Raw genomic sequence first — 26,362 nt, forward strand, 5'->3', positions numbered from 1 at the left:
CCATGTGTCATGTTAAATGTTGCAGCCAGATTAAGTTAGTCATGTACAACAACAGATAGTTCTTCTAAATATTCATTATTATCAATCAATCAATCAATCAATCTTTATTTGTATAGCGCCAAATCACAACAAAGTCATCTCAAGGCACTTTACACATAGAGCAGGTTCTAAACCGTACTCTTCAGGTTTTAATTTTAAAGAGACCCAACATTCCCACATGAGCAGCACTTAACGACAATGGCAAGAAAAAACTCCCTTTTAACAGGAAGAAACCTCAGGCAGGACCAGGCTCAAAGTGGGCGGCCATCTGCCTTGACCGGTTGGGATAGAGAGGAGAGAGAGCAAGAATAGGAGAGAAAGAGAAGCACATAGAAAATAAACATTGAAGCTAGAAGGTCCGGGACTGGAATCTGTCATCTGGACGTCTACAGGCCCAGATTACCTGTGAGACGAGAAAGCACAGACAACTCTGGGGAAGAAGTTTAGGTTATTGAATGCATTAATAGTACATGAATGTTAATGGATATAGATGGATGGATAGAGAGAGAGAGAGAGAGAGAGAGGAGCTTAGTGCATCATGGAGGTAGGAGTCCCCCAGCAGTCTTAAACCTATAGCAGCATAAACTAGGAGCTGGCTAACTATAAGATTTTTATTATTTTATTATGATTTTTAGGAATGTGTCATTGTTTTTCTAGGGTCATACCATTTGACAGGGAGGTTCAAGATTTTGGAGTCCCAGAATCCAGCTGTACAGACTTAAAACCTACAGTACAGCGCTGAGTCCCGAACGCCGCCTCACGGGTGATCCTGTTCTGTGTCGCCAAGTTGTTCTGGCAATTTTGTATTAAAAAGCACAAAATCGTTTGTTGTCTTTCTGAGAGTTTATTCTGTCACCTGCAGACGGACTCCTTGCTGTCTCGAGTGTGAGATGGCAAGAATGAGCCCAGAGCAGAGGAAGTTGTCAGATTATATACAACTAGAACAATGCGCCCGTTGGGCGCTGCAGCATGTTTACTTGTCAAAAGACACGTATGAAGGTAACTACACTCATGGTCAGATAGTTGTTTGAAATTAGATCCACATAACGAAGGCCATTTTAGGCCATTTGTGAATGTAAATTATCATCGTTAATGTTGTTACTGTGGGATGAATCAGCTGAGGTAATCAGAAAGTATGAGTACCTGTAACCTGAGGTGGCTCCAATGACAGTGACAGCTGAAAAGTAAATATTTCAAATGCGTTTTTATGCTGTTGAGTAAATTACAATCCATGAGTGTAGCTGCGATCCACATAACCAAGGACATGTTAGGCCATGTGTAAATTAGATGGTGTATCTAAATGAGAATTGGTATAGAGTTGCTGTGGGATGAATTAGTTAGGTAGGTATTTAATTAGCATGGTAATGCTGGCAGGTACGCAAGAAAGTGAAGCAGCAATATGTTTATGTTTATTTGTAAATTAATTGAAATATATGCATATATAGGCATGAAAGGGTTAATCAAAAAGTATAAGTACCTTATGGGCTCTAATGACCTCTGCTGTCTCTTTCTGTGGCAATTGTCCTCACGGTGTACTGCTGAAAAGTCAAGACAGTTTTTTTAAACGAGATAATGCATGAAGTATGGAAGCCCATTTCCGCCAGAAAAAAAAAGATAAAACTTAACTTTGATAATAAAATTATCCTCCAAGTAAATCGAAATTATAAGATAAAAAGTCATAATTATGAGATATTTTCACACAGCAGTTGAAGTAGCAGTTCTTGGTGTGGGGAGATTGACCCAGAAATGGATTGTGAGTATATTGAGGACTACTTTAAAAGTGGCTTTACAACAAATGAAATACTTCATTTGCTTGCTGTCACGGTGAGTAGCGCAGATTGGACCCAAAACTGCAGACAGTCTCGGGACAAAAGGGCACTTTATTGGCCAAACCAGGAATAAACAACTCAACAGAGAAACGCAGGCTGAATGAACTCTGGCAAAATAACACACTGCAAATCTATCCATCCATCCATCCATCTTCTTTCCGCTTATCCGGGGTCGGGTCGTGGGGACAGCAGCCTAAGCAGGGAAACCCAGACTTCCCTCTCCCCAGCCACTTCGTCCAGCTCTTCCCGGGGGATCCCGAGGCATTCCCAGGCCAGCCGAGAGACATAGTCTCTCCAGCGTGTCCTGTGTCTTCCCTGGGGTCTCCTACCGGTGGGACGTGCCCTGAACACCTCACCCAAGAGGCCTCCGGGAGGCATCCTAACTAGATGCCAGAGCCACCTCATCTGGCTCTTCTCAACACGGAGGAGCAGCGGGTCTACTCCGAGCTCTTCCCGGATGACCGAGCTTCTCACCCTATCTCTAAGGGATAGCCCAGCCACCTTACGGAGGAAGCTCATTTCGGCCGCTTGTACCCACGATCTCGTTCTTTCGGTCACTACCCAAAGCTCATGACCATAGGTGAGGGTAGAAACGAAGATCGACTGGTAAATCGAGAGCTTTGCCTTTCGGCTCAGCTCCCTCTTCTCCACGATGGATCTGTGCAGAGTCCGCATTACTGCAGACGCAGCACCGATCCGCCCGCTCCATCCTTCCCTCACTCGTGAACAAGATCCCGAGGTACTTGAACTCCTCCACTTGGGGCACGATCTCATCCCCCGACTCGGAAAGTGCACTCCACCCTTTTTCAGCTGAGGACCATGGACTCGCTGCAAATCTACACAGGACAAAACACCGCACAAACACAGAGACTCGGACAAACACTGAACAGGAAACCAAAACCTATATAGACATGGGGGAAATAACTAACAGGCCACAGGTGAGAGAAACAAGACAGGTGAAAAACATGAGGCAATCAACCAAGGAAGGGGAAACACAGGAAGTAAAACTAACAAAATACACAAGGGGAGAACAACTTTCCAAAATAAAACACGAACTAACACAAGACATGACAGTACCCCAGAGGCCGGAGCCTGGGGTTGCTGCACACCAGCAGGAACAGGAGCAAGGGGTTGCTGCACGTCAGCAGGAACAGGAGCGAGGGGTTGCTGCACGTCAGCAGGAACAGGAGCAAGGGGTTGCTGCACGTCAGCAGGAACTGAAAAACAATGTTTAACAAAACAAAAGTGGCAAAAATCAGCAGAAAATGAGGACTGCATGTTAAAGCTGTGACACTCACTCAGATTAAACAAGGTAGCTGTAAGCCAAAACTCTGGAAAAAGAAAAATCCTAAAAATGAACCTGTGATGGCAGTCCAAGTTCCAGTTCCAGACAATGTGCATTACCCACACGTTGCTTTCCAAGACTTTGTTCATTTCATGTCGAAAATCTGGGTAGTTGTCATAACTGACTGGCAACTCCAAGTAACAGCCACATGTATGAACAACAGGTCTTCTCTGAAATCTAATTTTGGGGTCGTTAGAGTTCTCTGACACTTCGAGCAAAGCATCCTTAATGTCACTTGTTTGATAGCATATTGCTTTTACACTCTCTACCCGACATTCCCACCTTGTTTCAGACAGAGGTTTGACCGACTTTTGCTTTGAGTATTTTCCACCGTTTAGTAGAGACTGCGAATATGGTATAAAGTCGTTGTACAATACCAAAAAATGACATTGCTTTTGGACAGCATTTTGCCATATCTCCCAGTGTTAAATTCAGGTTGTGGCAACCGCATGGCATGAAGGGATTGAGACGCAGAATATGACCTTGGACTCCCTGATTTTGTCCTTTCATATTCGCCCCGTTATCATATCCTTGGCCCCGACAGTCATTTATGCTCAGTCCAAGGGCCTAGTTCTGCCAAGAGTGCATTTGATAGTCCCTTTCCAGCAGACGCGGTTTTACAATAGAGGCAAGGTAGGCAACTGCCTGGGGCCCCACCAACTTCCCCGAACTGCAGGGGCCCCCAGACCAGCTGCCCACTCTCCATTCAGCTGGGAATCGGGGCCCTCAGTGATCCCCAGCCATTGCGTTTTTAAATGTAAATGTAAATTTGTATGTTTAAATCGGAAACAAAGACAACAAACTAAAATACAAAGAAATAAAGTATCCGTCTACACCCCCTCCCATTTCGTGTTATAATGGACTATTCCATCCAGGCCATGATCGCGAGAGTTCCAAACTTATGTGACGGAAGTGGAGGGAAGTTTGGAAGACGTTACGTGAGCGGTGAAATTGATATCAACAGTTGGAAAATGAAGCGAAACTACCCGAAGTTGACAACATTTTTTAATGTTTCGACAACACCGCCGGTTGTCGAGGAGCAGCAGGAGGTGCCGGCTAATTCAGAAGGGGAGGAGGTAACCATAGTAACCGCGTCATGCTCAAGCTCTGACAGAAGAGATGTCAACAATGAGGAGGTGATGAGTAGCAGTCCTGATTCTGTTGACCACCACGAAAGTGTTGTCATCATCGGAGATGATCCGGCGTTGTGGCCCAACGTTTTCAGTGACTGTCAACGTTGTGACTTAGTGAAGAGAGGACCCGTACAAACAATAATTATATGCCATTACACAGATTAGAATTTATATCCCCCCTCATCCACCTAAACACATGTCCATGTTTGCTTTACTTAATTACTTTGGCTTTTATTCTTGGGTGTGCATCTCTTTAAGTATGCAAAATGGACATGTTTTAAGACCAAAGACCAGGAGATCTGATGGCAAACTGAGAACAGCTGTTTCACAGGCTGGCTGTTTCTGACATAAGCTTTGAGGGACAGAAAGTGGATGCAAGGTATTTCTTTGTGCTTTTACAGACCCAAGTACGTGCAACTGTTACACATAAATTAACGCTGAGATGATCACGTACTTGTCATATGATCGGTTCACTGGTGCCACTAATCTACTTACCAGGGCCATAGCTAGTGTTATTGAAATACTGAAATCAAGTCCCCATAACATACTTTAAAATACTTCAAATGTGGAATTAGTTGTCTAAACACAGTTTCAAAGCCTTCTCGCCAGAATCTGGTGGGAAACTACTTCTTTGCTCATTTGTCCTTTGTTGGTCTAAATGTTGTCACATTTTAAGGGATTTAATATTGCTGATTTATCCTGACTTTTAATCCCTATTATGCATAAAACTCTGAAATCAGTAGAAACCTACATTTTCCATAAGGTATCTCCACAGCATCTCTCATTAGACCTTATAAATGCACACCTCTTTTAAAATTGACATCATTTGGGTCATTTTTTCCAACTTTTAAAAGCTCACTCCACAGGCACAAGCCATTATACTGTGTACACAGGCTGAGTCGTATTAAATATCTAGGACATACCCCCTTAAATATTATAAACTGGGGGGAAAACTCTGGGATTGCTGAGTCACAAATTACAGAGGACCTTACCCCAGTGCTCTCAGTGGTAGCTGCCCTGTCACTTACACAAACACAGGGTGATAAGTATTGTTGTGAATCCGTTGTGAAGGGCTCCCTAGCTAAATTCGCCTTGGGCCCCCAAATTGCTAAATCCGCCACTGCTTTCCAGTTTGGTCGTTCACTGGGATGAAGTCAATGAAATGTTCTTTTATATTCACTTCTAATGATGTCATATTGACAAAACGAAGAATCGGCGACATTTGCTCCTGATGGCTCATATCCGGTGTGCAATCAAGAAGCACAGAGAAATATTTTGCTCTCTTTGAGTTTTTGACGTTTGTGGCCATTAGAGAAATGAACTCATTTCGGATCTGAGGTCCTAGATAATGTGTATGAGTTTCCTTATTTCTTATGCGTCTGACATGTTCTTGCATAGTGGGATCAAATTTGGCAATTATTTCTATTAATACCAAAAAGTTACCATAGTTCTCTTCATAAAGCTTTGAATGTGTTCCTCGAAATGCTAAATTATGCTCAGACAAATACAGCAAAGCTGCTAAAATGCTTGTTAAAACGTCCTGCCAGTGTGCCTTTTCTCTGTTTATCTCTCTTTGATGTGACTCGTCTATAGTTGTGTGTGTATCTAATCTTAGTTTTGTCCCCATCCATTTTGCGGCATGTGTAATTTGTTTCAGCAGAGTACTCAAATGTCTCCAATCATTATTGCCACCATTAGTTAATTTGGGCCGGCTTGTATTGTTGTTGTTTGCAACAAAAGCAAAAGCAAAATACAGAATCTGTTTTCTTCGAATAAACAAGCCAGTCTCTGCGAGCTTTTTCACCATTGGGCAACTTTCTTACATAGAAGTCATCAGAAAAGTGTCTTTTTTCTTGATTCACGGGGAAATCAAAGTTGGAGACTTTGAATGGGCCTTTTTCCACAAGTAAATCCACTGTTTTGGTATCCAGATGCACGGGCCAATTGCTGGGATCGCTAAGGTCCACAAGATGCGCCGATACTTCACTGTCGGAGCAATACTCTTCATCAGGCGTTAGCGGGACCTCCTCTTCCAGGGCAAACTCTGATAAATTGTAATAGAAAAAAAGAGAATTGATCATTTGGTCCAGCTCAACTGAATCGGATCAGTATCAAAATGGCACAAGCCTCATTATAAAATATTTGTCTCACCTCGGACTTCATGGTCATCCTCAGTGCCCACATTCCCGTCCTGCTGTTGTTGAAGCCTGCTAGGCTCTGCCACAGTGTCGGTGTGGGTGATGCTAGTTGTTGCCACCACATTAGCATATTCAGACCCGCTAGCTTTGGGCATCTGCTCAATCTCTGGAAGTGCTGATAAATTTATCCAGCGAGTGTCAAGGTCACATACATTTTTATGTGACCTTGACAGAGACAGATTCATATATAACTAATGTATTTATTTAAAAAAAATAAAAAAAACAGCAGAATTGCAGGTGCGAGGCCCCCTAGTGGCGCGAGGCTCTGTGTGGTTGCACAGTTCGTACATTCCATGCGACGGCTCTGTCAATAACCATTACTAAAATTTTCTCCGTGTATAAATTGATTGTGAGTTTCATGACGTAAGAACATTTCTGATAGGATGTCAATTCATGTCGGTTATATCTGTGCCAAAATGAAGGATGCATTTTCTTTAAGCGTGTAAAAATGTGACAGCAGTGATGGGAAATTAAAGAATACGGTTTTACTTTAAAACTAATTCACATCTCTCCCCCCTTTTGTATTCAGTGGGGAAGAGAGAAAACAACAGACGAACCCCCAAAATTAGTCCCCGCCCTCACGTACAATAGCAGCTGTTTTCGAGCTTGTTAGTCTCTATTCATTTTGCTATATTCATTTGTCTCTATTCATTTTGTTTGTTACGTTATGCTCTTCTTACGTTTATGCTCAGTTTAACTTTTCATTACTCAGTTACTCTTTTTGCTTTGTCTTAGTTTCGTTCGTTTAGTTCCTTTTAATTTTTCTAAATCGACTTTTACTTTTATCTTATTTTTATTTTAGCTTTAACCAAGTTTTACGAGTTACTAGTCCTGATGAATTCATTACAGCGATTCAAAGATTCATCACGTCTTCAAAAGAAGATCTTTTTCTTTTGATAATTCAAGCTGAATTCAAGAGCGCTGTTTTGACTCTTTTTATCAAATTAGTTAAGTTTGATTAGCTTCGGCTTCGCCTGGCCAGTCAACCCGAAGTTATTAAAACAATAACTAATTGAACCAGCATCAGCTCATCATCCCAGCCTGTGTCCAACGCCTCCAGATGACCCTTCGGAACAGCAGCCACGCAGGCCAGCTGACCGACCGAGCAGCCACTGGACGGAACATCGCCGGAGTCCAACGAGATAGCATCCCGCTGAACTCTGCCAAAATTCCCCAACCACGTAAACACACAAGCTGTTCTTCTGAAAAGAAGGTTAAAACCATATCTCATTGTGATCAGGCTGGTGAAAGATATGAGCTTATTGCTGACCAAGGTCCAAATTCCACATTTCCATTTTTATTCCCAATAGGTTAATATAGTAATGTAAATACCATTTAGTGTTTATTTTTTATAGTGCCCAACTAATTGTGGCCTCCTTTCCCCTCTACTGTAGCTGCTGGGAGCCAACGATGGTGGTGGTGGTGGTTTCTCTTCGTGTGCTGTGTGGACCCTGGGTTTAGGTTTTTTGTTGCGGTACATAATCATTTCCTGTGTGTGTGTGTCATGTACGAGTGGGGTGTTGGGTTACCTTTCCCCCAGAATGCCCCTCCCTGCCCGTAAGCCTTAGCCACTATAGAAGGGTTAGGGTCTTTAAAATCCCACGTTTTAACTATTTTTGTGATCATCAACCTAATAAATTGGTAATTATTTGTTAAACTTTGAACTACGTCTCCTGCCCTTCCTTTGTATAACGTACCTGTGTGCCTTGTCATTACTGTTAATATACATTCAATATTCCCTGGGTAGAAGTCCCAGGGTGGCGTTGTCTGTCCTCATTCCAAGATTAATAAGGTTGAATCTAAGTTGGATATTTGGCACTAATTCTAGTCTCCCTTGTACCACCACAATCAGAATCAGCCAAGCAAAAACAAACTAATTTATTCAAATGCCTATACAAGATGCCTTTTTTTTTTTTTTTTAAACAAGTTAGTTTACACTCAATGGGCATGCATTTTAAATTACTGCCTCAACTGTGATGATATGAACTGTCATTCAATCCAACTGCCTGAGTGGTCTGATCCCACAGCCACCATGACACTGTGATGCTTTGCAGACACTTTATTACACAAATAACATTGTTACTGAAAATAGTACTTTTGCAGCGAAACCAGTGTCACAATAAATATCAGATAGCACACGTGACTTAACATCAGAAATGCTATTTCTATGGCATGCCATTAAGTAAATCATTCAAACATCATGGCAAATTAAGAATATAGACAGACACAGATACAGAACAGATAAACAATATATGTTTGATGAAGGTCTGAGAATACTGGATGAAACTTGAGAAAAGGGAATGACAGATTAAGCAAATGTAATAAAAATGGAGAATACAGAATAAAAATTCAGATTATTCTGAAAGCATGACCAACACACTTCATCAATCTGTGTGTTTCCTCTGTGTCTGTGTATTTTATTGATGTGGCATTCATTTTTTGAAGCTGCTGTTGGTGCCACCAGACTTCAATTAATTACTTGATTTGGTTGACTTCAGTATTCTCAGACTTTCACATTCTAATTTTTCCACTTATTCTTCTGATAAATTGGTAATCAAATTGGTTCAATTAATAAATTACAATTCATAAGTCTCAAGCAATGTACTAAGTTCCAAGTACAGAAATGGAATGGGGCTTTGATAGCTGTACAATGGTTCACAATAGGGATATCTCTACTGTCTTGCTTACTTGCAAAGGGAAAAATACATACAAAACATTCATCCAAAGATGATTGTGGTGGTGGAATGGATCATATTAAAAAAACAAACAGAATGTTATGTCTCCTCTCATCAAGTTTTCTCAAATTTCAGGACGTCTGATCAAATTTAACACTTTTGAACATCCGTTATTTTAGTGTGTGTATCTCTATCCGGTTTTCATATTCAGATACACCCATAGACAGGTCAGGATGAGGGCTGAGAAAACGTTATTGGGACCTACTTAGTTCAGACTACACAAAAGATTAGAACTGGATCACTTCCTTGATACAGATTCAGTCAAATGTACTCGGGGTCAGCCCTAATGAACACAGACATTTAAAGGGACCACACAAGCTGTTCTTCATGTTTCCCATTTGCTAAAAAAATGTGAACTTGTAATTCATAGCATACCATTTGAATTGATGGTCAGTTTAATGCATTAATGGATACAGTGATTGAGACCTGGCTGTTGAACAATGTTTGACTGACAGTGAACACACAAAGATATATATATACACACACACATGAATAAATAAATAAATATACAGTTCCAGTCAAAAGTTTGAACACACTTTCTCATTGACTTGAATTTAGAAAGAGTGTCCAAACTTTTGACTGGTACTGTATATTTATATATATACATATGTATGTGTGTATACACATATACATAATATGCTTTCCCTGTCGACTTGAATGGAGGGAAAAAATGTATACAATACAAGTTCTACAAGAAGCAGCAGCTTTCATCCCTTGGTACAGTTTGTAATGGCATATGCTCATGAAAGGCGAAATAAAGGCACACAATTACAAGTGAAATGTTACTGAACTGAAACATGTAACAAACATTTATGTTGAAATAATGCTATATGTGTAGCTTTAATACACAGAATGTATTAATGCTAGTGAAGATGCACTTTTCCAAAAGTTCCAAAAATGAAGGTGTATACTCATTGAGCACTAGTTGTCTTAACTCCATTAACAAATATGAGTTGAATGCAGCAAAATATTAGGAATACTTTTCAATATAATGTAATTCAGTACAGCACCACCACCCACTAATATATCAATAATAAACAAAAAGTAGAATACGTTCAGACTACACACTGTTAACAAAAACTGTTGTAGCTGGTGTATTGAATTGCATTACATTGCAAAGAGGTTTCCTAATAACGAGCTTGATAAGTGTATACTGCATATTGGTGCTGTTAAACAACTCATTCTTAAAATCACAATGAAATCACAACATTTCTGTAATTAAAACAGACCAGTGTGTGGAAACCCACACACCACCACACACTGGTCGGTTTTATTGACACCTGTAACCATACCTGTGCTCTGGTATGGCATTGTCTAAATCCTAACTGTGAACCTCAAACCTACTGCAACCAAAGCAGTAACATAATTATGTATTCTCTAACTATTGTATTTAGTAGATGACTTCCAATCAGACTGTTTCTATTCTTTTCCTTGTTTGCTCTTGATCCAGTGCTCTCCACAATGGATCAATTTACATTTTGGGAATTTAATTTTTGATGCGCATTATCTCTGTCTATTTTCGTTTCCCCACAAACAGACATGGGAGACCCAACTTCTCCCAAAGTACCAAGAACCCTTTGCACTTTTCCCACCTGAGTGTTGGGAAAACAGACAGGCAATGCCAGTCACAGTAAGAAAGATACCAAACTGTGACGGCATTGCTTGTGTTGGTCTTAGCGCTGCCACAAAAACAGAGCCGTTGAGGTGTAAAAACAAAACTTTTTCTTTAAGTACAAATGAAAAGCATCAACTGACCGACTACGAAATACACACCACATTTCGGTCATAGAAATTTCCAATCTTAATTTTTTATTACTTTTTTTCTCACAAGCTGAAATAAAAATCCAGGTATAGGCTTGGAATTGTTTTGGGTTTTCTTTTTTTAATAATTATTTTAAGAATTTCATTCAATTATTCTTCATTTCCTGATTTCACTCATTTAAATTCCATTTAAACAAAATTCATGAAACAAGGGGAAATGGATAATTGAAAGGTAGAATTATCTGTCTGATTTTCAGGGGAAAAAATCCTTTGTGTGAATTGTGTCACCAATGCTATTTCAAGACCCTGGGTAAATTAAATTAAGATTAAATAAATTGTCTTAATAATACCAAATAGTTTCTATGTACATACATAAATATATAAACAATAAGATTTGCAGCTAAAACAACAGTTACACTCATACATCCTGGAAATGTAAGCAGAAGGTTGGTGACCAGCCCCTGAGCGTCTAAGTGGAAGATCGAGGAGGTGGCAGAGCAGAGTATTCCTCGTTTTCTGAGTCGCTACTCTCTTCGTCATTCCTCTCCTGGTCGCTGCCTTCAGTGCTAAGCTGGTCAAAGCCCTGACGACTGTAACCCTTATGGGACGCAAAGAAGTTCCCAAGGTTCAGACTGCCCACTGCTTTACCTGACCAAAGAGAAAACACCAACATGGAGAAAAAAACATGTCAGTAATATTCAATTCAATTCAGGATTTCTTATTTCACCAAATCACAACAAAAGACACTCAATATTCCCCCATGAGCAAGCACTTGGCAACCTCAAGCAGAACTGGGTTCTAGGTGGGCAGTCATCTACTTTGAATAAAATGTATTAATATTATTATTATTACAAGCTCCCTCCAGGAGGGGGAGCTTGTCACTGTCCATTGCTGTTTGCAGATCCTGTCCCACTCTTCTTGTGATACTGTGAGGCCTCCCTCTGCTTCCCATCTTTCCTTAATGTACAAAGTATGGTCACTTTTTAGAGAGCTAAATATAGTTATTTAATATAGATATTATTTTTTGGAAGGTAGCATTCTTGTAAGCTCTTTGAAAAATGTTAAGAATTTCTTCCCTCCCTGAGGCAACATCAGTCGGGATTTTTTTGTTCACAAAGTCTCTGATTTGTAAATATCTAAAGTGATCTGGACTTGTAAGCCAAATGTAGCCTTAAGTTCCTGGAAGTTCAGAACTGTATCCTGATCTAGGAGTGTGCAGTACGCCGTAAGCCCATTTCCTATCCAATTTTTAAACCTTATATCATAATTTTTGGGCATACAATCTTGATCATAGGCAAACCATTTAAACATTTCAGTCTTTTTCCTAAATTGATACCTTTTAATTATTTTGTTCCATGTTTTTAGGTTTTTAAAAACATTTTTTATTCACCAGAGAGAATAAAAAATAAATAAATAATTAAAGCTGCGAGCAGCGTTGGGCGGGACCTCGCACCATTGCGCACATTGGGCCGCGGCGAAGCAGAAAGGTTTCTGTCAGGGGCATTTAGAACCGGGTATTTATCGGACACTGCAATAAGGAGATATACGTTACACACACACACACATTGCCATGGTAGTTAACGATTGCAGAGCATGACAACAGAGCATGGGCAGACAGAATGGAGATTTGGGATTGAATGGGAGAGGAACAGGGTGCACATGTGGGGCCACAGATCAAAAAGTATGAAACGTAGCCAGACCAAATTACACACATTTATAGTCCCATCCAAAAGTATTGGAACAGTGAGGCCAATTCCTTTATTTTTGCTGTAGACTGAAAACATTTGGGTTTGACATCAAAAGATGAATATGAGACAAGAGATCAACATTTCAGCTTTTATATCCAGGTATTTACATCTAGATCTGATACACAACTTAAAAGATAGCATTATTTGTAACTGAACACCACATTTTCAGGTGAGCAAAAGTATTGGAACATGTGAGTGACAAGTGTGTTTTGTTGCCCAGTTGTGTCCTATTACATTGATTATTCAAACAATAAATAGCGCTGAATGTCTACGCTGAATGACACGAAAAATTAATCGTTATATAGGGCAAGTCACCTCCTTATCTCCACTTACCCCTATCATGTCCAACCCATCCTTAGATTTTGTGCAGAAGGACCTGGGCTTTAAGGTATGGACCCAGAATAATATAATCAAGATTGACGACCTATATGACGGTAACACTTTAAAATCATTTCAGCAGTTGAGGGACTCCCACCAATTACCAGCCACACACTTTTATAGATATTTACAACTGCGCCACTTTATACGATCACAGCTGGGGGGAACCATGGAAAAACCAGAGCTTTCACAGTTGGAATTGCTGTTCACCCAAAGAATTCACAGCAAACATATTTGGAGAATTTATGACCTTTTAATGTCATACAATAAAGCTAATACTAACCTGGTCAAAGAGAAGTGGGAGAAAGATCTTGGAACTCAGATAAATGATGATCACTGGTCCTTATTGCTCACAGATGCACAAAAAGCATTTATTAATACAAGATATAAAATATGTAATTTTAAAACCATTCACAGGATCTATTACACCACTGAAAAAATGTGTTGTTTCAAAGGCAATACATCCCCACAATGCATCAGATGTTAAACTGAGATCGGTAACTTTCTTCATATGACCTGGGCATGTCCAAAGCTAGAACAATGGTGGAAAGACATAGAAGACACTCAAGTAAGTCTTAAAATGGAATTTAACTTATCACCTTCCATAGTACTTCTAGGGGACTACTCTAATCTCCAGTTCAACTCAATACACTCAGCTGATTTCTTAGGACTGGCCATGACGGCAGCAAAAAAATGTGTTCTGTCTAAATGGATTGCTGAAGACCCCCCTAGTCACTCACACTGGGTAAATGAACTCAACTACTGTATGCCCCTAGAAAAGATCACATATAGTATTAGAGGTAACCCACAGAGATGTTTAAAAACATGGCAAGCCTAGATTAACCTCCTAGAACAGTGATCTGTTAAACCTGTACTGCACCACCACCACTTTTGTTTCTTTTTATCCATCTCTTTGTTTTCCTTTTGCACTGATATGGCAGTGATTATGTGAAATGTATCTGGAGGAGATACTGTGTATTTGAAATATGCACATCTTTTTAGATTTTTTAATTTGACCTTTTGATTTTTGTTGTTTTTGTTTGAATGTTTGTTTTTTATTTATTTATTCGTTTTTGTTTTTTTGTTTTTACATGCATACAGCTAGACTGCTTTGTTCTGTTTCATAAAAAATGCTCAATAAAAATAATGTTACGCACACACGGACGCGCAGCAGCACACAAACATGCAAAACATTACAAATAAAAGGACCACAATGCGAATTCTTATTATGATGTACATCAGCATATTAAAAATACATGTCATATTAATTAGTCATAATATTTATCAGATTTAATTAATTGTAAAAAATAACAAATTAAATGAGAATGAGCCATCCACTGTTTTTTGTTTGGTTTTCTTGGGGGGGGGGGGGGGGGGGTCAGCACCTTGGAAAGTGCAGCTACGAGATGGAGATGACATTGATCAGGTTTACATACTTTCAACAATTAAAACCCTGCTGAGTTTACCTGTTAGTACATGACTGAACAAACCATTTTAAAAGAGAACCATGTAATTAATAATTAATTAAATGAAAAATAAATGAAGACAAATCTGTGTGGTGCAGCCGCATGCACGGTGACCTGACGGAAGGAGACGTGAAAATATGCAGCACAAAGTGAGTTGTTGGTGTTCTTGTGGAGAATGGATCTCAGAACCAGGTCTGCTTCTGGAGGAAAGACGCTCCGCTGCCACTTAGTGATTTTATCAACAAGAAAAGCATCTGAACATCTGTGGTTAAAACATCTGTATTAATCTGTTAATGAATGTGGTGATTCTTACAGTGTCTCTTATCCACAGCTGTTTATACTAAAGGACTGATATGTTGATAAGTCTGCAGCCTCTGAGATGCTTCACAGAGCACAGTGCCATTACACACAGCCTTACTGTTTATTAAATCAGCTGATGACACCAGGCTGCTGCAGTATAACCACACACACCTCTACACTCATCAGACTGGTTGGTTATATCTCCATATTAAATGTGAGGTTAGCAGCTCATCAGCCAACTTTCTTTTCAGCAAAAGTAACTCATGTTTTATTATTGAAACGCATTGCTGGGTAAATGCGCTGTTATAATAGCAATCCGCCAAAGTGACAGCACTCCTGGCTTTTAAATGGAATGGGAAATGACAGTCTGATAGGTTAACCGCGTGTTACGCCTGAAACACACTTATGATTAATGAGGGGACTTAAGTCCAACCCTTTCAGACCATGCGCCTGGCGCATTGACCATTTTTCCGGCATTAAAATAGCAAAAGTGGATTTGGATACGCCCCACAGGCACTTGCGTCACGCGCTTCATGCCATGCACTATAGATTGTTAATATGGGGCCGAACTGTTGAGGTGAACAGACCATGGTTCTGAGGGCCTACAAATATAGCAATGAAAGGGCATTTCTTAATTTCAAAACTAAGTATTTTAAACATAGTCTCAAAATATTCCTGCCAAAAATTGTGTAACTTTGAGCAAGAATAAAACATGTGAATTAAATTGCATATGTCTGCTCCTGTCTAACTGCACTGTAACTGTTTGTTGCTTTGTTCAGTCGTAGTTCGCTTTGCTTTTACTGTTTGCTGCTTATGTCACTCTGTGTTTTATACTTATTGTAACTAACTTGTCTTATAATGTTTTAAATCTGTTTCTTGATCTTGATTTTAGGCTGCCAACTCACACCTGGCCAGGGACAACCGATGGAAACTAGCCTTTGGGCTAATTCTGGCATATTTACAGATATGTTTATTAATATGCACTGTCCCTGACAAATAAACTAATTTAAAAAATTAAAAAAATAAAAAATTGTATAAGTTATTTTGGTTTACTAGATATCTGTATACATTATTAAGTTATTAATAATAATAACTGTTGACTGATAGAGTGTCTTTCTTAACTTCCACTAGATTCCTAAGGACAACATGTTGAGGATGATAGTTGTAACCTATAGAAATATATTTGTGGTTCTAATTTAGACTATGTTTACTTCTAAACCTATTTCTGTGTCATCTTGATGAATAGTTTATTATAACATGTTACAGTTTCGGAATATTGCAGTAGATTATTAAGTCAAGCACTCATCCAGATTCATTTGTGGTCTGCAGTCATCCAGATTCATTTTTGTGGTCTTAGTGTGCCATCTAGTGGAGACAATATGTATTGATTCAGGATACCAGATGAGGAGAAGGTGCCTCAGATTACCTGTTCTCTGCAGGGCCCCTGCAGTTCGGGGAAGTTGGTGGGGCCCCAGGCAGTTGCCTACCTTGCCTCTATTGTAAAACCGCGTCTGTACCTAAGTTTAGGTGTGCTTTCAGCTGTTCTGCTAACCATTTTTATCATACATTTGAAATCACTGATAGAATGCTGATGGGTCTGTAATTTGACACAGTTATTTTATAACCAGACTTAAAAACAGGGGACACCACTGCTTTTTTCCAGGGGCTAGGAAAAAGACTATGCCTATTTGAAAGGTTAATCAAATGAGCAATGGGCCAAGCAAGGGACTCCTTATGTGATTTCAAAAATGTGTTGTACAGACTAGGCATGGGCCGGTTACCGTTTTCAAGGTATACCACGGGTATGAAAAAGGAAGAAAATGGAGGTCCCTCAGTTCGTGTGCAGCTGCAGCATAAAGTACCCCTCCCCCCGCGCACCTCCGGTTGCTGTTACAAGCAGGCTGTATGATGGCTGAAGGAGGCGAGCCCCCTAAACTTTCCCCCCGTCTGACAAAATGAGTCTCCCGCATATTGAGATACAATCTCCCGGAATCTGGAGCGAGCAAGAGCACAAACTAGAGAGTGACTGCACGCGCGTGTGTTTGTGTGACTATAAATGCAGCGCGTGTGAGAGCCGCTTATTAGACCGATCGCAACCCCACCCCACCCGGACCGACACCAAGTGTAACAGGAACCCCACCCCCGGCCACGTAGGTTAAGTGATTGCATTTATTTGCATTTTGTGTTGTTTTTTTTTCACTAAAAATAATTCATTTATGTCGTGACTTGTTGCAGGTTTAGCCTCAGTTAAAGGACTGCACTTATTTTTTTTATTTAGAAATAATTCAGTTATTTATTTTTTTTATTTTAAATACATATTTACTAATGTTCCATCATGTTCTATATATTGATTAAAAATAAAAGACTGTTCAATAGAAAAAAACACTTTTTTTTTGTTTATAAATACAGACATTTCAAAATAACCCATTTTAGGGCTGTAATCATAATACCGTAAAACCGTGATATTTTTGCCTAAGGTTATCATACCGTCAGGATCTCATACCGGCCCATGCCTAGTCCAGATCATATGCATCCTTAGCTTTTGAGTGTCATAGTGAAGTTATGATTTTTATTACTGCCTTTCTTTCATTAACAGAGGGGTACCAACAATTTTGCCCACGTGTAACTCCTTAACTGAGTTTATAAAAAAATCATGAAAAGTACTCGCTATTGGCGCGCAGGTGGTCGAGTGGTTAGAGCGCATGTGCCATATACGCAGCCGACCCCGGTTCGAATCCCGGCCGGAGGTTCTTTGCTGCATGTCACCCCCTCCTCTCTCTCCTGTTTCCTGTCTGTCCACTGTTAAATAAAGGCGTCTGTGCTTTCTTTAAAAAAAAAAAAAAGAAATTGCTATCAAGTCATTATCTTGTATCAGAATTCCATTAACTTTGAGCTCAGTTGTGGAAGGTTTCTCTTCATTACTCATGCCAGTTAATTTTTTAATATTTCTCTAAATAAGTTTACCATTTCCTTGTTTTCGTTTATTTTCACGTCATGTCTTGTACATCCGGCGCCGGTGGCCTCCCAGTAGCTCTCGTTGTTTACGTCTTTGTTTGTCTTTTAACTACTTTTTAAAATTTACTTTTTCAACTATTTTTCCGCTTGCAAACCGGACATGTTATATCCTATGGATATGGACACCACTCCGCAGGAAAGCAACAGCACAAGGTGGATTTACCCGAGGAATCAGTTACTAGAGCTGAGAACAAAGGAAACTACAGACAACCCTTACGTTAACAGAATACCGAAGGAGATGAGACGTCCCTACCGAGGCTACAGAGCGGGGGCTAAAGTTAAGGCGAGGGTCCTCGCGAAGCAGTGGATGTATAAACCGTCCATTCCTTCGTGATTGATTGGGAACGTTAATTCACTCACAAACAAAACTGACGAACTGGAATCTCTGGTGAGGAACGTTAAACTGTACAGGGAATGCAGCTTGATGGTTCTTACGGAGACGTGGCTGAACAATAACACACCAGATGCTAACATTGAGCTTCCCGGTTTCTCACTTGTGAGGGCGAGACAGAGACCCGAGTTTGAGTGGAAAAAGCAAAGGTGGAGGGCTCGTACTTTACATCAACAACAGATGGTGAAACCCCGGACATGATACGGTGAAGGACATTATCTGCTTCCCAGACGTTGAACTGCTAGCGATGAGTTTACGTCCGTATTACTTGCCGAGAGAGTTCACAAACGCCATCATCGTCTGTGTGTGCATACAGCCTCGAGCTAAGGCTGAAATCGCGTGTGACGTCATCCACTCAAATATCGTGAGACTCCAGGCTCAGCACCCCGATGCTTTCATTGCCATATCAGGGGATTTTGATCATGTCACATTGGACTCAACACTGCCCGCCTTTTACCAGTTTGTTAACTGCCCCACACAACAGAGCAGAACCATTGATCTTCTGTATGCCAACATTAAGGATGCTTACACTGCCACAGCACTACCACCACTGGGGAAATCTGATCACAATCTGGTCTCCCTACAACCACTGTACACTCCACGCGTTCGGAGAGAACCAACCACAACACGCACCTTCAGGAAGTATTACCCCGAGACGAACGAGGCCATGAGGGACTGCTTGGATACAACAGACTGGAACATTTTCCAACAATCATATGGTGAGGACATTGATGGGCTCGCACACTGCTTTTCTGACTACCTGAACTTCTGTGAGGACATGTAGTTCCCACAAAAAGTGTTTGTTGTTTTCCTAACAACAAGCCTTGGATAACCAGCGATGTCAAGGCCCTCCTCAATAGGAAAAAGAAGGCGTTTAAGGAGGGGGACCTGACAAAGCTGAAGCACGTACAGGGTGAACTCAAAGTCAAGCTGAAAGAGGCAAGGGAGGAATAGAGAAGGAAGGTAGAGAGGAAGTTGCAGCAGAACAACGTGCGAGAGGTGTGGGATGGGATGAAGACGATGACTGGCATGAGGAAGAGCAGCAGATGTGTTGAAGGAGGTCGGGACAGGGCAAATGAGCTGAATAAGTTCTACAACCGGTTCGACTGCGCAGCTGCGGCGGCCTACCCCACCCCCTCTCCAGTCTCTGTTGGCTTGCAAATCCATTCAGCACCCATCCCACCTATCCCCTCTCTCACACACCCCCCCATCTCCCAAAACCCCCCATCATCAAAGGCCCCCCCTCCCTCTCTCCCTCCCTCCCACCCCACCCCTTCCCCCCTACAATCAGCCACAGTTCGTCAGACTAAAGGACTGCCTCTCTGACACTGGTATGCAGCACCGGAGCACCACAGGGAACTGTGCTGTCTACTGTCCTGTTCACTCTGTACACGTCTGACTTCGGATACAACAAAGAGTCATGCCACATGCAGAAGTTTTCGGACCATACTGCAACTGTGGGGTGTATCAGAGATGGGCAGGAGGGGGAGTACAGGAGCCTGGTGGAGGACTTTGTGCAATGGTGCAAACTCAACCACCTACAACTTAACACTGCTAAGACCAAGGAGATGGTGGTGGATTTCCGTAGGTCTAAGCCCGCGCTGCTACTAGTCTCCATTGAGGGAGTCAATGTGGAGGTGGTAAGCACATATAAGTACCTGGGGTTACATCTGTACAATAAACTTGACTGGTCAGCCAATACTGACGCCATCTACAAAAAAGGACAGAGCCGGCTGTACTTCCTGAGGAGGCTGCGGTCCTTCAACGTATGCATCAAACTCCTCGGGATGTTTTACCATTCTGTAGTCGCCAGCGTCCTCTTCTATGCAGGGGTGTGCTGGGGAGGAAGCACTAAGAAGAGGGATGCCGGGCGACTGGATAGACTGGTAAAGAAAGCTGGCTCTGTTGTGGGAGCTTCACTTCAGTAACAGACAAAAGGACCCTGAACAAACTGCTCACCATCATGGACAATGAAGGTCATCCACTTCACAACACCATCATCCAGCAGAAGAGCATGATCAGCTGGAGACTACGCTTACTGTCATGCAAAACTGACAGACTGAGTAATTCATTTGTCCCCAGGGCCATACAACTTCACAATCTGGCAATAAAAGGACCCTCACAGCCACAGCCTGGACTAAATTCACTTTAAATTGTAAATTTAAATTGTAAAAGGTATATTCACTAAATTCCCTTTAAATTGTATATTGCACTATATTTTTAGGTTTATTTTTACTTTTATTTTATTTTATTTCTGCACTTTATCATACAGCCTCATCGTCAGACCTTGTTGTTCTTATTTTAGTATTTTAGTATTTTAGTTTTTAGTATTTAGTATTTAGTATTTAGTTTTTCTTCTTATTTTGTATTTTGTATTTAATGTAGTATATTGTTCTTTGATGTCTTTGTGTATTAAGCTGCTGGACCCTAAATTTCCCCAAGGGGATCAATAAAGTTTACATCTCTCTCTCTATCTATCTATCTATCTATCTATCTATCTATCTATCTATCTATCTATCTATCTATCTATCTATCTATCTATCTATCTATCTATCTATCTATCTATCTATCTATCTATCTATCTAGCTATCTATGTCTTATTTCTATGAAGTCACTGAGGTTGAAACAAGTAACGTGCCTGTTTTGACATCTTAAGGAGTAGACAGTCCAGATATTTGTGTTCAAATGTAGGGAGTAAAAGCAAAAAGCCATCAGAAATATAAATACTCAAATAAAGTACATAGACCTGAAATATTTACTTAAGTACAGTAGTACAAATACTTTGTTACTTCCCACACCTCGGCTAATTTTTGGAAAATGATAGTTTGAAAACGAGGCGCAGCTCCCACTGGAAAATAATCTGATGATGTACTGGAGTCACCGAAGACGCGTTGCACGTCACCTCAGCGAGAAATATAAATGAAATATAAAATATATGAAATGAAATATTTAATTATATCCACAATTCAGCGTCCCCCATACCCATAATTCATTACAACTAGGTAGTTTTTAGTTTATTTGTTTCGGGTTTCTTTCTCACCACCGGAACCGCACCAGTGTTCAGCAGTTGGTGCGGATTTCGGACCGGTTAATTTGGTGCAGACCTGAGTGTGATTGACCGATTCCGACTGACGCAAACAAACCGAAACAAGGGGTCAAACCAACTACGGTTCGATTAAAGAGCACTAAATGCTGATGGTGTGAAAACACCTTAAGACTTTGACCGTGACCTGACCTTGAGCAGCCTAGTTGGGATTGGATATAAGAGACAAGTTGATGGTTTGGATCAAGTAATCACTGAAGTTAGTTCAGTAAAGTTGATCATAGAAAAAATATTCTAAATATATATCAGGTCTTACAGCTGTTGCTGCAGCTGTAAATTAGCGCCTGTTGAGGGCAGGGGGTGATGAATTTTGTCTCTAATAGTTAAAATGTTATCATTACAGAAGCTCATGAAACTTAGGGGTGAGTTTAAAGTATATTGCAAGCAATGGCTTGCTAGCTGTCTTTAAAAAGTGTACAATACCTGTCAAAGGTTTGGACACACTTTCTCATTAAACTGAATGGGAATGTGTGCTTACAGTACACAAATAATCAAGTCAATACAGGATGCAGTGGTTTAAGTAATAATATACAGCACATGTAAATACTTTTTTTATGTCATAAATTACTTGCCTCTTATTTTTCCCAAGATCCCTCCCACAGGACTGGACTCAGTTTTCACCTCATGTCGGTCTGCCAACAAAGAATATGAAACAATATTCAGCTGAATTCTGACCAAAGATTAAACGTACAACAGACAACACAGCATAAACAAAACCCATTGACAGTAAGTGCGTCAACATCCAGTTACACTTGAAACAAGTTGCTACTGGAGCCCTAGTGTTTGTGTTGTCATTATACTCCTTCCTTCTTCCCTCCCTCGCTCTTCTTTTTAAAGCTTCAGTCTGTTACTATTTTTGTGTTATATTTGCTAAAATTGTCATTATGATCTGATAGTAGAATAAGATACAGATAAGCTGTCTCTGGGTCCACCCAGTGGTCGTAAAATGATTTGTAAGAATCCACCGCTCACAAATCAAAACAACCAATCAGAGCACGGAGGAGTCCAGTTCTCATAACTACAGACCAGTGGCCCACTGGCTAAGGTATACCAGCGAGGACTCAGGCCTTCCCTTTAGTACCCTGTCAGACTAGTGATCACGGCAGAAAACGGAAACAGGGTCCGGCTATCTTTTTTTAAAAGAAGCGGAGGAGCACCTTGGTAGTAGAGTGGTTACCCTGCATGCCACATAATGGCAGAATCCCTGGTTTGATTCTAGCAAGGGACTGCTTTGCTGAAGGTCATTCCTATTGGGCTCTATGCCAAGTACTTTCAAAAAAAGGAAAAAATGCCCCAAAATAAATCTTAACAAAAAAAAAAAAGGAATAAAAAGAAAAGTATGGAGCCAAGACACTGCCATGACGCGGAACTGAAAGAAAAAACTTTGAAAGTTTGAAACTCCGTGTTTGAAAGCGTACAAAAGATTTGAAACTTTGGAACTAAGTTTTGAAGGTGTATATAGTGTTTTGATAGGCTGAAAAAAGATTCTAATCTCTGAAAACATTATTTTGTATTTGAATTTTCCTTCTTCACAACTATAGCACTGTTTTTACAGTGTTTCAACCACACATTTTCAGAGTTTCAAATTTGGCACTGTTCTCCCTTATTTAAGTTGGAGTTGGGTTATTATACAGCTACTGACAACGCCGCCAGTGACCTCGCCAGGTTCCTAGCAAAGAGTCAGCTGGTGACTGGAGGACTGACTAAGTTTGATGGCAAGCCAGAAAGTTATCTAAGCTGGAAGTCCACGTTTCAGCGTACCATTACAGACCTCTGTCTTACTGCCAGTGAAGAAAATAAACCTGCTCATCAAGTGGCTGGGCCCTGAGTCTTCAGAACATGCAAAAAGGGTAAAAGCAGTCAACATACGCCACCCATCTGCTGGTCTGGGCATGATCTGGACAAGACTTAAAGAATGCTATGGTTCACCAGAAGCAATAGAAAGATCCATGTTTTCCAGGATAGAAAACTTCCCCAAGCTCTCCAGCAAAGAACTCCACAAGCTTCGTGAGCTATCAGACTTGCTCTGTGAACTTGAAGCTGCAAAGCTGGATGGGTATTTACCCAGTTTAAGTTACTTAGACACAGCCAGGGGAGTAAGTCCAATTGTGGAGAAGCTACCCTTTCATCTTCAAGAAAAATGGACAATGGTAGGGTCAAGGTTTAAAGAAGACTATAATGTTGCCTTCCCACCCTTCTCTTTCTTTTTTGAGTTTGTGAGGAAAAAGGCTCTAGCAAGGAATGACCCAAGCTTCACCCTAGCTCATCTCTCCTCTGTCAGTTCCAAGAAAGACACAAGGCCATCAGTTACAGTGCACAAGAGAGACGTGTCAGCAGATGTAGCTACAACAGTGAAAAACGTGGCTGAAGATATTAGCAGGCAATGTCCTATACATCACAAGCCACACCCACTGACTAGATGCAGAAGTTTTAGAACTATGCTAATCGAAGACAGAAAGAAATTAATCAAAGACAATAACATCTGCTACCGTTGTCTTGCATCCACCAGCTACCAGGCAAAAGACTGTAATGTCACCATTAGGTGTGTAGAGTGTGACAGCGAGAGGCACTTGGCAGCTCTCCACCCTGGCCCAGTACCACAGACACCCAAGCCCCTCTCTTCCTCTAAAGGGCATGGCGGGGAGGAAGTAAGCTCATCATCAAACCTAGATGTTACAGCCAACTGACAAGGGTATGTGGAAATGAAATCTCAGGAAAATCCTGCTCAAAGATTTGCCTGGTGCATGTCTTTCCTGAAGGTCAACGACATAATGTCAAGAAGATGTACGCAATCATTGACGATCAAAGTAATCTGTCCCTTGCAAAGACTGAATTTTTTGACATGTTTAACATTCAGGGCATAACAGAACCCTACACCCTGAAGACCTGTGCTGGCGTGACTGAAACGTCAGGTAGAAGAGCTTGTGGCTATTCAGCGTAGTCAGTAGATGGAAAAATGTGCCTTCCTCTCCCTACACTTATTGAATGCAATGCTATCCCTAACAACCGGGAGGAAATACCCACCCCTGAAGCTGCACAACACCACCGCCATATGAGGTCAATAGCTGCTAAAGTACAGCCCCTCGACCCAGATGCTGACATACTCCTGCTTATTGGACGGAACCTTCTGCAAGCTCACAAGGTGAGAAAACAGCTAAGTGGTAGACCCATATGCACAGAAGCTGGACCTGGGCTGGGCTATCATTGGTGATGTGTTCCCCGGCAGCGCTCACAAGCCAACTGAAATGAGTGCTTTAAAAACACATGTGTTGGATAATGGACGCCCCAGCCTTCTCACCCCCTAGGACAGCCGCTTCAGGGTGAAAGGGAACTTCAGTCCGATGAGTTACACAAAAGCCACTCCACATCGACCCCAACCTTCAAACCCATACTCAAAGCCCACTGCAGAGAATTTAGGAGAGACTGTTTTTCGCCACACAATTACTGACAACCAGCTTGCACCTGTTGAAGACATGATCTTTCTGAAGAAAATGTAGTCTTCAACGAGCTGTGAGACCATATCAGACACGGGCAGCCAGTGTTTCTAAACTAGTCCCTAGTATAAATCTCCTTCTGGAGATGTCACAACCTACAGTAATTAGCAACGCGTTATCTGACTTTTTTGCCAACTTGTACTCCTCCGAGTCTTCTTCTCATGATTGGGAGGGTCCCAATCCCCTTGATCATCAAATATTGGTTAATGAAGTAATAATACAGGAAATACAGGTTAAATAATTGCTGCTAGTATTGGTGCACCCTTAACCATTTCCAAAGAAAAGTAGGCTATTAAATCCTTGCATAGTAACAAGTCGCCTGGGTGTGATGGCTACACTACAGAGTTTTATAAAGCTTTTTCCTGTGTAGTGGCCCTTTATTTGGCTAGAGTGTTCAATGATGCTGTAACAAAAGGGTCACCTACCCCCCACAATTTCTCTCTTGAATGTTGACTTAAAGATACTGCCAAGGCCCTGGCCTGCCGCCTCCAAAGATTATGCCAGCTCTGATCAACCTGGATCAGACTGGCTTTATCCCTGGAAGGCAATCATTTTCCAACACGAGGAGGCATCTTAATATTCTTGTTTCTCCGCCCCAACTCGCCCGAAATTGTACCCTCTTTGGATGCGGAAACGTTTTTCACCGGGTTGAATGGAATTATCTGTTTTACATTCTTAATCAATTTGGTTTCAGCCTAGACTTTATTGCCTGGATCAAACTACTTTACTCTACCCCTGTTGCATCAATCAATGTTAACAGTGTTAAATCGTGCATTGTCCCTTGTCCCGACTGCTATTCACTCTGGATGTTGAACCCTTGGCCATATGGCTTTGTGCTGAGAAGGATTTAAAGGTATTACGCGTTACGATTCATCTCATAAACTCTCTTTGTATGAAGGTCAGGCACCTGGCTACATACAGTGCATCCGGAAAGTATTCACACCCTTTCACTTTCCCCACATTATGTTATGTTACAGCTTTATTCCATAATGGGTTTGGGTTTTTCATTAATCTACACACAATACCCCATAATGACAAAGCAAAAAAGTTTTTTTATAATTTTCTTTAGAATAAAAATAAAAAACTGAAATATCGCATGCAAAAGCTGAGCCCTGGTGGGGAAAAAAAATTCAGTTTCTACACACTGCCTAGGCTCTGTTTTTCAGTAGCTAGAGCCACAGCCACAACACTACTGCAGCCAATCAGAAACAGGGAGCGTTCATGCTCGTGCACAGGTCAGAAAAAGGGGATAGGGGGAGTTCAGAGTGGAGATGGTGAATGTGGTATGGGCATTGTACAAAAAATAAAAATAAAACTTTGACCAGGCAAGGACCCACACCGGTTTGGCTTTTCAACGCTGGAGGGACCAGCGAGTGAGAATGTCTGCAAGCAGACGCTGTTGTGCTTCTGCCGGACAGGTGAGTAAC

At 41.0% G+C, this 26,362-nt stretch overlaps 1 protein-coding gene across 3 annotated transcripts in view; it reads right to left on the reverse strand.

Moving 5' to 3' along the window:
- Positions 1–8,512: 8,512 nt before the first annotated feature.
- The window catches only part of pam (peptidylglycine alpha-amidating monooxygenase), a 124,089-nt gene continuing 106,239 nt past the window's right edge, over positions 8,513–26,362 (reverse strand). For 2 of the 3 annotated variants that reach the window (XM_062434062.1, XM_062434060.1), the window contains 2 exons: positions 22,014–22,073; positions 8,513–11,688 (listed from right to left, as the gene is read on the reverse strand). In XM_062434062.1, coding sequence (XP_062290046.1) covers positions 11,510–11,688; positions 22,014–22,073 — 239 coding nt within the window. In that variant the 3' untranslated portion in view covers positions 8,513–11,509. The remainder of the gene's footprint in view (positions 11,689–22,013; positions 22,074–26,362) is intronic. The other variant, XM_062434061.1, reaches the window with a different exon arrangement.

Source organism: Scomber scombrus, chromosome 15 (genome assembly GCF_963691925.1).
Source record: "Scomber scombrus chromosome 15, fScoSco1.1, whole genome shotgun sequence".
Lineage (NCBI taxonomy): Eukaryota > Metazoa > Chordata > Actinopteri > Scombriformes > Scombridae > Scomber > Scomber scombrus.